This window comes from Schistocerca piceifrons, chromosome 4 (assembly GCF_021461385.2).
Source record: "Schistocerca piceifrons isolate TAMUIC-IGC-003096 chromosome 4, iqSchPice1.1, whole genome shotgun sequence".
Lineage (NCBI taxonomy): Eukaryota > Metazoa > Arthropoda > Insecta > Orthoptera > Acrididae > Schistocerca > Schistocerca piceifrons.
The window spans coordinates 407,822,334-407,836,993 of NC_060141.1; the positions used below are offsets into that span (position 1 = coordinate 407,822,334).

At 38.8% G+C, this 14,660-nt stretch overlaps 1 protein-coding gene across 1 annotated transcript in view; it reads left to right on the forward strand.

Annotated features, from left to right (window-relative positions):
• The window catches only part of LOC124794786, a 246,117-nt gene that overhangs the window by 190,952 nt on the left and 40,505 nt on the right, over positions 1-14,660 (forward strand). The window contains exons 5-6 of the mRNA XM_047258433.1: positions 4,825-5,004; positions 7,161-7,289. Of these exons, the coding sequence (XP_047114389.1) occupies positions 4,825-5,004; positions 7,161-7,289 (309 nt within the window). The remainder of the gene's footprint in view (positions 1-4,824; positions 5,005-7,160; positions 7,290-14,660) is intronic.

The window sequence follows — 14,660 nt, forward strand, 5'->3', positions numbered from 1 at the left end:
TCCCTTTACTTCCCTCCACTTGTTTTTAGGAAGCCATTCTTTCCCTTCCTTTTTCCTCTATTCCCTGAGTAGCTTCCTCCTCTGGGCCCCATACAAGCCTTTGATCTTAATCTGGTCGAGCTTCTCGGTTACAGTTCCCACTTCTGGCTCAGGTCTAGACCCTGATTCAGTAGTGTAAATGCCCTCCATCAGTTCTGTCCCCGATGTTTGGGTATCCGAGGTCTCAATTTGCCCATCAGTTTCTTTTTCTTTATTTTCTATAGTCGTGTCCATATTGGTCCCATGAGATTTGGGGATCTAGGAGGTCCACACCACAAGTACCCCGCACGGTGTAAGGATAATTACTCAGGGGGCTCGCCTGGTATCCCTGAGGCTCCGTTTGTGGCACATCTTCCCATGGGCCACGCACCCCTCAGCACGGGTCGCATCACAACTTGGGTTGGGTCACAGAATAGAGTAGGACTAGGAGTGGATAGGGAAGATGGGACGTTATGGGACACTTAGTCTGATCCATCGGCTGAGGCCTTTCCGGCAGTAGGTCCTCTACCTTCGGCATAGCCCTCAGCTTCCCGTGGATATGCAAGCCTCTCCACCCACATGGACAGTGCTTTGTCAAGGTGGTGTCCCCCGAAGAGGTAGGGGAATGTTGATCACTGACTTGATGATTTTATAGCTGCATTATCACATTCTTATGATCTATAAAATGGTAGTCATGACAAAATTATCCTTTCTGAGAGCCAGTGTAGCTTTGTGAGGAGGCCACTAGACAATAGAATATAGAATTATTATTTTTTTGACCCAAAATCCATTTTTAGTCTCTGCTGTATTATCCCTCGCTATTTGAACACAGCTGGAAATCTAAGAAACTCTCTCCTGAAAATTCACCTCAAACGAATCCTATGATTTTATTGATGACAATCTTCAAATCTTTTTAGGATAATAAACATTTGGCGCCAGATTGATAGTCTTGAAATATCCTCCTTAAGTTCTTTGTCAATACTGACAGATTAACGAAACTTAGAAAGTGATGAAACAGTTGGGAGTGCAAACTCTTGTATTGGATCTACCTCCATTTCATGTCAAACTTCCCTATGAACTCATCCACAGCCATACTGGTTCTCACTCTATTGCGTGCATAAATGTGTTTATGTTACCTGTGTTTGTGCTCATCCTACATGTGCAACTTTAGATGTTTACTTGACGTATGTTGCAATGTTATCCCTGTAATTTCTGTCTTAATGTGTTCCTGGTAATCATGATTAGGACTGATATCATATTCTGAGAATTATGCACAGCACCTTTTTTGTTGTTGTCATAGCTGAAAAAAAAAGGCCAAAGTTGATAATTTCATATTATTTGGGAGAGTATGCACTACACTTTAAACTAATACCTTACTCTTGAATATCTGTCAATAGGTTCACTAACTGTAGTTTTTCTGGAGCCCATTAATGAAACAAATTGTGTAGTTTGGTAGCAGTATTGCGGGAGGGGGGGGGGGGGGGGGGGGGGGGGGGGGGGGGAGGTGCTTTGAATCATACCAAGCCAATTCAGTGCCCTTGCATCTCCCCCTCTACCCCTATCTCCTGCGAAACTGTTGAAAGGTAAATTGTTGCACTCCACTGTGAATGGGATAGGACACTATACTGAGTGTCCCAGGAGTAATCGTCAATATTCAGGGATATGACAGGAATAATAATTTGAAGCAAAATTGAATAATAATTTGAAGCAAAATCTTCGTATTCCGAATCAGTTCTGAGGCAGAGCACATTTAATGTGCATTGTTATTTGTTTTCTGTATGATTCAATACATTGTAAGGTTTACACATGTACAACACTTGGTATACATTACAACATACTTTTGTAAAGTATCAATTCAAAAATACATATATTTCACACACTTTAAGTATTATCGTACATGTCACATTACAGCTGTTGTACAGTTCACAATAAATGTTTGAATATCCCACCATCGGCTTCAGTGCATTTTGACACTCTTGGGAGAACATGTTGTGTTGCTTGTCTGAGTGCCTCTGCATGTTCCCTAATGAGGGGAGCAGCATCCATGATGCAACTAAGCAGTTCAACCAATCCTGTGATTAGAATAAGTGTGGTTGAGATATTCCCTGAATCATGTGGCAAATTGTGGAGGGGCTCTGTCAAGCTGCTAGTACATTGCAGTCCTCCATGAGGCCAAACAAATGTCCTCTAGGTGTTAAACAAATGAATTTTCCAAAAAATGCAAGTAATTCTGTCCTGTAATTTACTCTTCTAAAATGATTGGACCTATCAACGTGTTACTTATCATGCTGCACCAAACATTGTTAAAAAAAAAATAATAACTTGGAAATTGGTTTTCACTGTAGCATGTGAATTTTCTATGACCATTGATGATTATTACATTTGTTGTTGATTCCATTCCAGGTAAATGTACCTCTTTCTGTGAACAGTAATTGTGCAGCATTGTCACCAATGTGAAGATTGTGGACCTACTGTAGATGAAATGGACACAAGTTTTCTACATGTATTATTCCCTACATGTATGTTTTAGAGAATTAATATGTGCAGAAAATCACCATGTACTGGTAGTAGAACTATGCTGCACCATTTCAACAATGCTTTTCTGTTCCTGCATGGGTTGCTGAACTACACATTCACAAGGAAACTGGAAACTTGGGACAATACCTGTTTCACACAATGTGCTGAAAACTCTGGTAAACACTCTATGATCAGGAATTCGATGTGTTGGAAAGCACCAACAGTATTCTTCAACAACATCAGGGCCAGTACTGTCGCAAAAGCTGTAAATATACATCATACCTGCATATTCTTCATTATTGTAGATGTGTGGCAGTTTAGCCAGCATCTATACAAAAACAGTCAATCAGTGTTTCTCTCTAATACACTCTCAGTTGATTGCACTAACTTCACTTACAACCCATGATGGACAACTGTGCATTAATGGTTGAAAGACACCCAGAGCAAAGGAGTTGATAGCAATGTGATAGGTTGGGCTAGAATAAAATGTCGAAGATGATGAGTGGGTAAGACACATATGCATGCACCACTACCCCAAAAGCAAGTGAACATTAAAAATGTTCTATCTCAGAAACCAATTGAGATGGGCATTTGTGAATGTCAAGTTTTTGCTTCAAAAGATGATTCCTGTCATATCCCTGATTATTGACTATTCCTCATGAGACACCCTGTATATCCCATTCTTGCCACTGGGTTTTTACTATTTTCTGTTTATATTAATAATATTTGCAGCCATTTTCCTCAGTTGCTAATAATAACTTCAATTATAGTTTATCACAAAGAAAACTTCCATCTTTTGCAATGTGTTTCACCTATTCCTGTTAGGTATCTCAGTGGTGTATAATTCATATAGAATTACTTAATTATACAGATTTTGATGTGATATATATAGTGACTCTTTATCAGTTTGTTTGGATCTAGCTATTTCTGTTTACTTCTCTGCACATACCTATACTGTAGAAAACTGCACTTGTTTGCATTGCTCATGGTCACATGCTGTAGAGCTGACTGATAGATTATGGGAACAGAATGAGGGAATCAGCTTTATAGCATGTGACCGAGAGCACTGCAAACATGCACAGTTTTTTACAGTACAGGTTAAGTGCAGAAAAGGTATGACTGGAAAAAAATCTGTACCATGTGCGTTTAGCACATATGGAGCAGCAAAATGCTGGAAAACATGTTGCAAAAATGAATTAATAAAAAACACAATCATATAGTTGCAAATAGAAATAGCTAGCTGTAAACAAACTGCCAAAGACTCACTAAAAATCTCAGTCAGAATATGTATACCAGTAATCAAATAATTCTGTATGTATTATAGACCACTCAAGCTGCCAAACATGAATGGGCAAAATATTTGACACTCAAGAATATATTCCAGGCTGCAAAAAAAGGTGGAAATTTTCTTACCTTAATATAAAACAAGAAGTTACTTTCTATTTGCTGATTCATCTGATTTATTTATATATGTGACAGTTTTATAGTGTTATCCATATCCTCCACATTGTTCGTTTACCTTCCACGGCATTATTTCTGTACTCTCTGGCTGTAAACCTTCTTCCAGTCTTGGATGACTACTTGTATGCCTTCTTGGCTCTTTAGAAGTATTATTGGTTCAGAGACAAAAAGCTTTGCTTATCAAGTGCATTCAGCATCAACTATCAGGATAAAAATCATGGATCGTGCACCTTAAATAATGTAGTTCCTGCTTTAGATGGATAAAACGGAGCAACTTAATATGACATCAGCTTATCAAGCAGCTGAAGAAGACTTCAGAGAAATGTTGAGCATGTCCAAGATGACTATACTGTGGACAAACAATAATAAATAGATCTAGGAAAAAGAAAATAAAGGAACATGTTGTTCACTGATCACTTTGTGTGTTCATCTTATGTACTAAATGTTGAATATTATTCAATGATTTTAACATTATACAGAATAGAAGACCATACCACAGTATTCCTTCCATTCATGAAGTTGGTTTGTCACATTCTACCTACAAATATGTCATAGTTAACCAGCTATGGACAAATTAGGTACCGGTATATTTTACGTGAATAGTATTATCAAAATTCATGGTAATAAGTGAACTTAATCTTGCAACTTGTGCCCGAAATTGTGCATAAATATTTGTTATTTGATTATATTTCATGCATGAGACATGTTTCCTGCAGTAAATCTATCAATTCTGCATATATGTATGTTATTTTTACATTTTTTGGAAGTTATATTTACTATAGACATTTATTACATTTTATCGTTTGTGTATGTGTGCCCTACTTCCAGGAATTGGTGAACACACTGCTGAATACATCACACCAACCAGATATATCTGGTGCTGAGAGCAGTGGTCAGAGAAAATTAATGCTTGAAACTATGGATCAGATTTCAAAAAACCTTTCTCAGATAAATGATACCCTCAGCAAGAGGATAGGATGGGTGACAGAAGATCAGAATGCAGATCGAGTAAGTTGGTAATGAAAGAAGTTGATAATACTAGTTGGTGCATAATCCAGGTGGATGAATGCCTTAATAATGCCTTGACAAGGCCAGTGATCATTGGTGGGTATGGAAATATTTATTGGACAAATAACACAATCTGTTCAGTTAGACGTGTTAAAAATAATGGGATTTCTATTAGAAACTTACACATTATGCGATCAGGTATTATGTGCTACCTTTGTACTAACATAAATTTGTTGTAAACATTGGATCCATTTCTAAAGTTGTTCAGTCCTGGCTTCACTTGTACATATATCAAAAAATGGCTATAAAATCACATTTGTGTGTCTTTGTGTTGACATGAATGAAAACAGAACCTCGAAGGGCATTCAGTTGCTGATGTTATTAACTTTTTGATGATTGCTATTGCTCTGACAATTTACTTTATCATGGTGTACTTGCACTGAGCATTGTCATCATTTCTGATATAACTTTTAAACAATTTTATAAGTTTTGTATTTTCCCGCCACATGCTGGTGGCTGGATAGTATGGTGGTCTGTCGTCATGCATGACAGCTGCCACTTGACAGTGGTGCAATAGCAGATATTGACCCAATAGTGGAAAATAAGCAACAATTATTGTCAGGGGCGAAAATGTTATTATATCAGAAATTTTTTGTGACTGTGGTACTTGCCTGAAAAAAGTAATACTGTACTAAAACAATGTAAAGTCCAGATAGGAATATCAACAGTATTAGGAAAACGATAGATTGCTACTAACTGTGAAGATGACACGTTGAGCTGCAAACAGGTACCACGAAAAGATAGATATACATTCAGCTTTCGGCAAGAGCCTTCTTCAGAAAATAAAGGAGAACTCACACACATTCACACAAGAAAGCACATCTCACACACACGTGACCACTACCTTTGGTCATTCCAGCCAGAATGCAACAGTCGCGTTGAACAAAAGCAGCAATCTGGAGTGAGGTGGGGAAGGGGTAGGGATAGCTGGGTATGGATGGGGATAGAGTAACCTACTGTTCCCACATCCTCCACACAACAGTTTCTGCCCCCTCTGTCCTACACCTCCTCCCAGTTCACATCCCCTCACCCTCATTGTTCACTGATCTCTGCTGATGCACCCACCAGTCTGCCCCTCTCCTTTCCACTCACTGTTCCCTTCCACCCTCCCTCCCCCACAGCCTCTCAATACTGTGTCTAGCAGTCTTGCCCTGCTGCTACCCAGTCACTGCCTGCTCCACCAGACAGCACTATTATATCACTGCCCCCTTTCCCCCCCCCCCCCCAGACAGCGCTATTATATCACTGCCCCCTTCCCCCCCCCCCCCCCCCTCCCAACCCACCCATCCATACCCTGCTGTCCCTCTCCTTCCCTGCCCCTCTCTGGATTGCTATGTTTGTTCAATGCGACTGTTACATTCTGGCTGGAGTGGCCGGAGATGGTAGTCATGTGTACATTGGGTGTGCTTGCTTGTGCAAATATGTGGGTGTTTTCTTTTCTGCAGAAGACTTTGACTGAAAGCTAAATGTGTAACAGTCTTTTTGTTGTGCCTGTCTGCAATTCATTGTGTCATCTTTATGGTGGGTAGCACTGTATCCTTTTCGTAATATTCTCTTGTTGCAATAAAGCTATTGTTTATGTTTCTCTGCTAAAATAGTATTGAATAGAGTTTTCCAAATACATGAAGAAATACTCTAGTTTGTACTGATTAGTATAAACAAATACAAAGAAGAAGACAATATTTACAGCTTTGTTTGTTTCTGATTTTTGCCTAAAGATTTGTCTACTTACAAATTTTTCTTTAGTTGTGACAAATCCTTGAACAGTTGGAGAAAAGTAGTTTCAACTCTAGGATAAATTTTATTGTCTGTACCTAACATGTAAGTTTCAACCATATATAAAATTTAAATCTTTGCTTGATTATTTTTGAGTGAAGTGCAGTATCATAGTTTATGCAGTCCATCCAAACAGATAAGATACAAACAAAATTACAAAACATCAAGAATATACTCTCTTTGTGGTGTAGTTTAATTGAATAACTGTAACTGTTTCATTGCTTGCATATTTGCATCTGGTTATTACTTATGTATTTTTCATGTTAAAAATTGCCTTGTAAAAAAATCGTGACTGTGGAAGTTGGTATTTTGTTTTCCAGACTAGTCTGGCAGATCTTCAAGACAAGAATCTTAATGTCCAAGCAAGAGTTACAACCCTTGAAGGAGAATGCAAAAAAATGGTCTCCCAAGAAGTTTTCAACACTACAGCTGCCAATATTACAGAGATGGTATGAAGAGATGCTGTTTTACAAACACACACACACACACACACACACACACACACACACACACACACACACAGGCGCACGCACACACACACACACACACACACACACACACACACACACACACAGAGAGAGAGAGAGAGAGAGAGAGAGAGATGAAACTGTGTGCTGTGCATGTATCAAATATAGAACTGAAGATAATCTAAATTATTATTAGGTCTTGGAAGCAACCAGTGTGCAGTAATGAAAGCGTATGTGGTTACTGTGAATGTATAAAGTTATTTAAGATTTAGAAAGTTTTTCATTCTTTTGTGTTGATCATAACTGGAAGTGGTTTTGTGAATAAAATTACACAAATGTCAAAAAAAAAAAAAAAAAAAAAAAAAAAAAAAAAAAAAAAAAAAAAAAAAGACAAAAGCTGTAACAAACTGCATTGAATGCTAAATTGGTGTTAAGTGTGAATACAGAATACTTTAGCTAGCTTCACTTCAGTGGCAGGAAAAAAATACCATTCACATATGATATTTTGCTATGATAATATTTTTAATTATGTGAATTCAAATGGGCTAGCAACCATAAAGAAATATTCACATAGTTAATACAATTATCCCTTCTCCCATGCAATGAGATCATAATCTCTTTATTAACTGGTGCAGGTTATTCAGATGACACCACATGCTGTTGGATTGACTATTTCTATACAGGGTGTTACAAAAAGGTACGGCCAAACTTTCAGGAAACATTCCTCACACACAAATAAAGAAAAGATGTTATGTGGACATGTGTCCAGAAACGCTTAATTTCCATGTTATAGCTCATTTTAGTTTCATCAGTATGTTCTTCCACCTACGCTCAGTGGTGCACGTTATCATGATTTCATACGGGATACTCTACCTGTGCTGCTAGAACATGTGCCTTTACAAGTATGACACAACATGTGGTTCATGCACGATGGAGCTCCTGCACATTTCAGTCGGAGTATTCGTATGCTTCTCAACAACAGATTCGGTGACCAATGGATTGGTAGAGGCAGACCAACTCCATGGCCTCCACGCTCTCCTGACCTCAACCTTCTTGACTTTCATTTATGGGGGCATTTGAAAGCTCTTGTCTCCGCAACCCCGGTACCAAATGTAGAGACTCTTCGTGCTCGTATTGTGGACGGCTGTGATACAATACGCCATTCTCCAGGGCTGCATCAGCGCATCAGGGGTTCCATGCGACAGAGGGTGGATGCATGTATCCTCACTAACGGAGGACATTTTGAACATTTCCTGTAACAAAGTGTTTGAAGTGACACTGGTACGTTCTGTTGCTGTGTGTTTCCATTCCATGATTAATGTGATTTGAAGAGAAGTAATAAAATTAGCTCTAACATGGAAAGTAAGCGTTTCCGGACACATGCCCACATAACATATTTTCTTTCTTTGTGTGTGAGGAATGTTTCCTGAAAGTTTGGCCGTACCTTTTTGTAATACCCTGTATACCAAGTTGCTACTCAACAGACTCCCATTGAAAGTGTTCCATTTGTACTGTCATTGAACCCAATTCTTAAAACCATTTTGAAAAATATTTGGTACACACTGCTGTACCCATTTCCTCATGGCCATTTTCTACATCTATGTCAATACTCTGCAAACAACATTGAGGTGCTTGGCAGATGGTACATTTCATTGTACCAGCTATTAGGTTTTCTTCCCATTCCATTCACTTATGGAGTGTGGGAAGAATGATTATTTGAATGCCTCTGTATGTGAAGTAATTATTCTAATCTTATCCTCATGACCACTATGTGAGTGATACCTAGGGTATTGTAGGATAGATAAAAAACCTACTCACCGAGCGGCGGCAGAACACACACATAAAAGACAGTTGTAATTGGCAAGCTTTCAGAGTCAGTGGCTCCTTTTTCATATGGAAGGGTTGAAGGGGAAGGAAGAGAGGTGAAGGAAAAGGACTGGAAAGGTCTAGGAAAAGGGGTAGATTTTGGGAAAGTTGCCCAGATCCATGGGTCAGAGAAAACTTACTGTATGGGATGATAAGGAAAGAGTCTTTCCTTCTTTCCCATCATTTATAATAATTTATTAATAATATTCTCATAGCAAAATATCATATGTGAATGGTATTTTTTTCCTGCCTCTGAAGTGAAGCTAACTAAAGTACTCTGTATTCACACTTAACATCAATTTAGCATTCAATGCAGTTTGTTACAGCTTTTGTCACTTTTTCTAACATTTGAATAATTTTATTCACAAAACCACTTCCAGCCATGATCAGCATAAAAAATGAAAAAGACTCTTTCCCTCTCATTCCATACGGTAAGTCTCCCCTGACTCACAGTTGTGGGTGACTTTCCCTACTTTTTCTAGACTTCTCCAGTCCTTTTCATTCACCCCTCTTCCTTCCCCTTCAACCCTTCTGCCTGAAGAAGGAGCCACTGGCTCCGAAAGTTTGCCATTTACAACCATATTTTATGTGTGTGTGTTCTGCCGCCACTTGGTGAGTAGGTTTTTTATCCATCCAATTAACTAGTTTTATCAATCATGGATTGTTTTCATTGTTATATTAGCCTATTGTATTGTAGTATATTCCTAGAGTCATCATTTAAAGCCAGTTCTTAAAACTTTTCAATAGACTTTCTCAGGGTAGTTTACATCTATCTTCAAGAGTCTTCCTGTTCAGTTCCTTCAGTGTCCTGTGTATACATTCAACGCCCGTATCAGTCCTATTCGATAAGGGTCGCACACGTTTGACCCATATTCTAGAAATAGCCGTGCAAGTGATTTGTTAGCAATCCCCTTTGTAGACTGTTTGCAGTTCCCCAGTATTCTGCCAATAAAGTGAAGTTTACCACCTGCTTCACACACAACTGAGCCTGTGTGAACGTTCCATTTCATATTCCTACAAAGAGTTACACCCAGGTATTTGTATGAGTTGGTGATTCAAACAGTGACTCATTGATATTATTTATGGTCATAGGATACTATTTTTGTTTTGCCAACTGCACAGTTCTATATTTATGAATGTTTATGGCAAGTCGCTAGTCTTGGCACCACTTTGAAATCTTATCAAGATCTGATACATCATATGTGTCATCAGATTGTTGACTCCCAAAACTTCTCTCCATTCTGCCGAACAGTGAGAGGAGGCCTGATCCAGACAAATGATGGATGGACCATCCTAATGTGTCTACCATTGATTTGTTGCCAAAGAGGTGTGCAGCCACAAATCGTCAGTGGTGTATTTGAATCTGAATCACTTCCAGATTCATGTTTACCTTCTTTCTCCCAATGGCTTCACTAATATTGTGGTGTCTCATTGTACCTGTTTTTAATGGTATGCTGATGACCCAGAGAAATAAAGAACAATGTGGAATTTTGTGTTGAATTTCATTTTTGAAATCTTCTTGTGTTATCCGCCAAGTCGTGTTGTGAAAATGTTGCGACAGCATGATGTTACAACTTGGTTGATAATCCGAGAAGATTTCATAAATGATGCCTAAGATTTAAGTGAGTTTGAACGTAGTATTATTGTCAGTGCACTAGTAATGAGTCAGAACATCTCCGAGTTAGTGATGAAGTGGGGACTTTTCTGTACAACCATTTTACGAGTGTACTGTGAACATCAAATCTCTGATATCGTTGCAACCGGAAAAAGATATTGCAAGAACAGGACCAACAACGACTGAAGACTGCTCAGCATGACAGAAGCGCAACCCTCCCACTGATTTCTGCACATTTCAATACTGGGCCATCCTGAAGTGTTAGTGTGCGAACCATTCAACAAAACATCATCGATATGGGCCTTTGGAGCTGAATGCCTACTCATGTACCCTTGATGACTGCACAGCACAAAGCTGTACACCTCGCCTGGGTCTGTCAAAACTGACATTGGACTATTGATGACTGGAAACATATTGCCTGGTCAGACGAGTCTCATTTCAAATTGTATCGAGCGAATGGAGACAACTTCATGAATCCATGGACCCGGCATGTCAGCAGGGGACTGTTCAACCTGGTGTAGGCTCTGTAATTGTGTGGTGTGCATGAAGTTGGATTGATATGGGATCCCTGATATGTCTAGATACGGCTCTGTCAGGTGACACATATGTAAGCATCCTGTCTGATCACATGCATCCATTTGAGTCCATTGTGTATTCCGATGGACTTCAGCAATTGCAGCAGGACAGTGCAACACCCCACACATCCAGAATTGCTACAGAGTGGCTGCAGAGACACTCTTCTGAGTTTAAACACTTCCGCTGGCCACCAAACTCCCAAGAACATTATTGAGCATATCGGGGATGCCTTGCAATGTGCTGTTCAGAAGAGATCTCCACCCCCTCATACTCTTACAGATTTATAGATAGCCCTGTAGGATTCATGGTGTCAGTTCGCTCCAGCACTACTTCAGACACTAGTTGAGTCCAAGCCACATCGTGTTGCGGCACTCCTGCGTGCTCGCAGGAGCCCTACATGATATTAGGCAGGTGTAACAGTTTCTTTGACTCTTCAGTGTAGTTTTTAGTTGAGTCCAAGCCACATCGTGTTGCGGCACTCCTGCATGCTCGCGGGAGCCCTACACGATATTAGGCAGGTGTAACAGTTTCTTTGACACTTCAGTGTAGATTATTAACAACAGAGTGCCTACAACACTTGCTTAGGGAATAGCAGCTATTAATTCTGTTTTACTTGATGACTTTCCATCAGCTATTACGAACGGTGATATTTCTGACAGGAAATCACAAATCCAGTCACACAATTGAGAGGCTACTCCATGGGCACCCAATTTAATTAGAAATTGTTTGTGAGAAACAGTGTCAAAAGCCTTCTGGAAATCTAAAAATATGGAATCAGTTTGATGTCCCCTATCAATAGCATTCATTATTTGTGAGAATAAGGAGCGAGGTGTGTTTCACAAGAATGATATTTTCTGAACCTGAGTTGGCTGCTTGTCAATGAATCATTTTCTTTGAGGTAATTTGTAATGTCCGAGCACAGTATATGTTCCAAAATCCTACTGCAAATCAACGTAAGTTATATGGGTCTGTAATTTAACAGTTTACTCCTATTTTCCTTTCTTGGGCATTGGTGTGACTTGTGCATCTTTCCACTCTCTGCGTACGGATCTTTCTACAAGCTAGCAGTTATATAGATGATTGCTAAGTATGGAACTATTGTACTACCATACTCTAAAAGGAACCTGGACCAAAAGTCTTCCTTTTCATAAGTGTTTTAAGCTGCTTTGGTACAATGAGGATGTCTACTTCTAAATTACTTGTGTTGGCAGTTGTTCTTGATGCAAATTCTGGAATATTTTCTTCCCCTTATTTTGTGAAGGAGTTTCAGCAAACCATGTTTAGCAACTCTGCCTTGGTGATACTATCATCAATAACATCACCATTGTTATTGTGCAGTGAAGGTATCAATTGTGTCTTGCCACTGCTGTACTTTTCATATGACCAGGATCTCTGTGGGTTTTCTGCTAGATTTCAAGACAGAGTTCCATTGTGGAAACTATTAAAAGTGTCGTGCAGTGAAATTAGTGCTAAATTTGAAGCTTCTGTAAAACTTTGCCAATCTTGGGGATTTTGTTGTAAATTTGACATGCTTTTTTGGTTGCTTCTGCAATAGTGTTCTGACCTATTTTGTGTACCATGGGGGATCAGTACCATATCTGTTTAATTTATTTGGTATATATCTCTCAACTGGCATCGATACTACATCTTTGAATTCAAACCACATCTGGTCTACACTTACATAATCAGATTGGAAGGTGTGGAGATTGTCTCATAGGAAAGTGTCAAGCAAATTTTATCTGCTTTTTTAAATTAGATGTAATTTTTTTAAAAATAGATGTATTTTGCAATTTAATTTATCTCAATCCTTATCACTTATTCGTAATGATGGGCATCCTTAAAATGTGTTAAAAGTCACTAAACTCAAACAGGAAGAATGTAGAATTTAAAAAATTATCAATTTATGTCCGGATTTTCTCCATATACTTTGTAACTTTAGAGATTCAAAAAGCATGTGTGTCTGAAATCACCCTACAAGACGTGGAATAGACAACATGCAGGGTGACAGTAAGTACCATTTCCATTGTTTAAATGACTGCCGTGTGACAATAGAGTACCGTTCCGTGTTAATTGAAAACAAACTGAGTTTTCTGATGTTAATCAACATGTAGATGTCAATGAAGCAAGTTAAAAGAAATTTGTAAAAGGGACTGAGAAATGAAAGAAACATGCGGACATTAAAAGATTTGAGAAGGGGAAACTACTGCAAAACTAAGTGCTGATTATAGTATTGGAATGCAGACTGTTTTGAAATACAGGATTTTGTCAGAAAATATGATTCTGGTTCTGGACCATATGCAGGAAAAAAATATGAAGAGGTCTACATTTGATTAATTAGATGCTGCTCTTTTGCAATTGTTTAGGTAAAAATGAGCAGAAGGTGTCATTGGTTCAGGCATGATGTGTGCCGAAACAAATTTTTTTCATGAAGCTCAAGAGTTATATGAAGACTTCAATGCCTCATGTGGATGACTAACCAGATTCAAACATCACCACAGGATTCATGAATTTACTGTGCAAGGAGAGAGGCTTAGTTCAAATGTTGCAGCAGCTGATTCCTTCTGGGAAGAGTTCCAGAAATTTCTGGAATAAGAGAATTTGACACCGGACCAAATTTGTAATGCAGACGAAAGTGGTCTCTATGGTAAATGTCTATCAAACAGAACCCTTGCTTTTAAGAGCAAACTTTGTGCTCCTGGATATTTTTTGCTGCAGTGTCTGATATAGGTCATCTAAAGAATGCACTACAATTTTGTGCACCATTAATGCTTCTGGGAACCACAAAGTGGAACTATTAGTGATTGTAGGGGGGAAGGGGGCGGAATAAATAAATAAGTAAAATGAGCTTTCAAGGATATCCAAACGAAGGCTCTTCCTGTCCATTATTACAACCAAAAAGGAGTACAGATGTATAGCGAAATTTTCAGAAACTGATTCAACATATATTTTGTGCCACAAGGTCAACAATTTATAGAAGAGAAAGGATTGCCACAGAAGGCTATTCTATTGCTTGATAACAGCCCTTCATATACCAATGAGAGGATTCTTATATCTGATGATGATCTCATTGTAACCAAGTTTTACTTCCTAATGTGACTGCTATGATGCAGCCAATGGATCAGGGCATAGTCACATCAGTAAAGTGGCACTACTGGGCTGATCAGCTGAGAATGCAAATTGATGAGGATGATTTGGTGACATTCTGGAAGAATCTGACAATTTTAGATCTCATTTACAGGATTTCTGGTGCCTGTCAGAAAGTCAAGCCATATCCACTAGTTCGATTATGGAGGAAA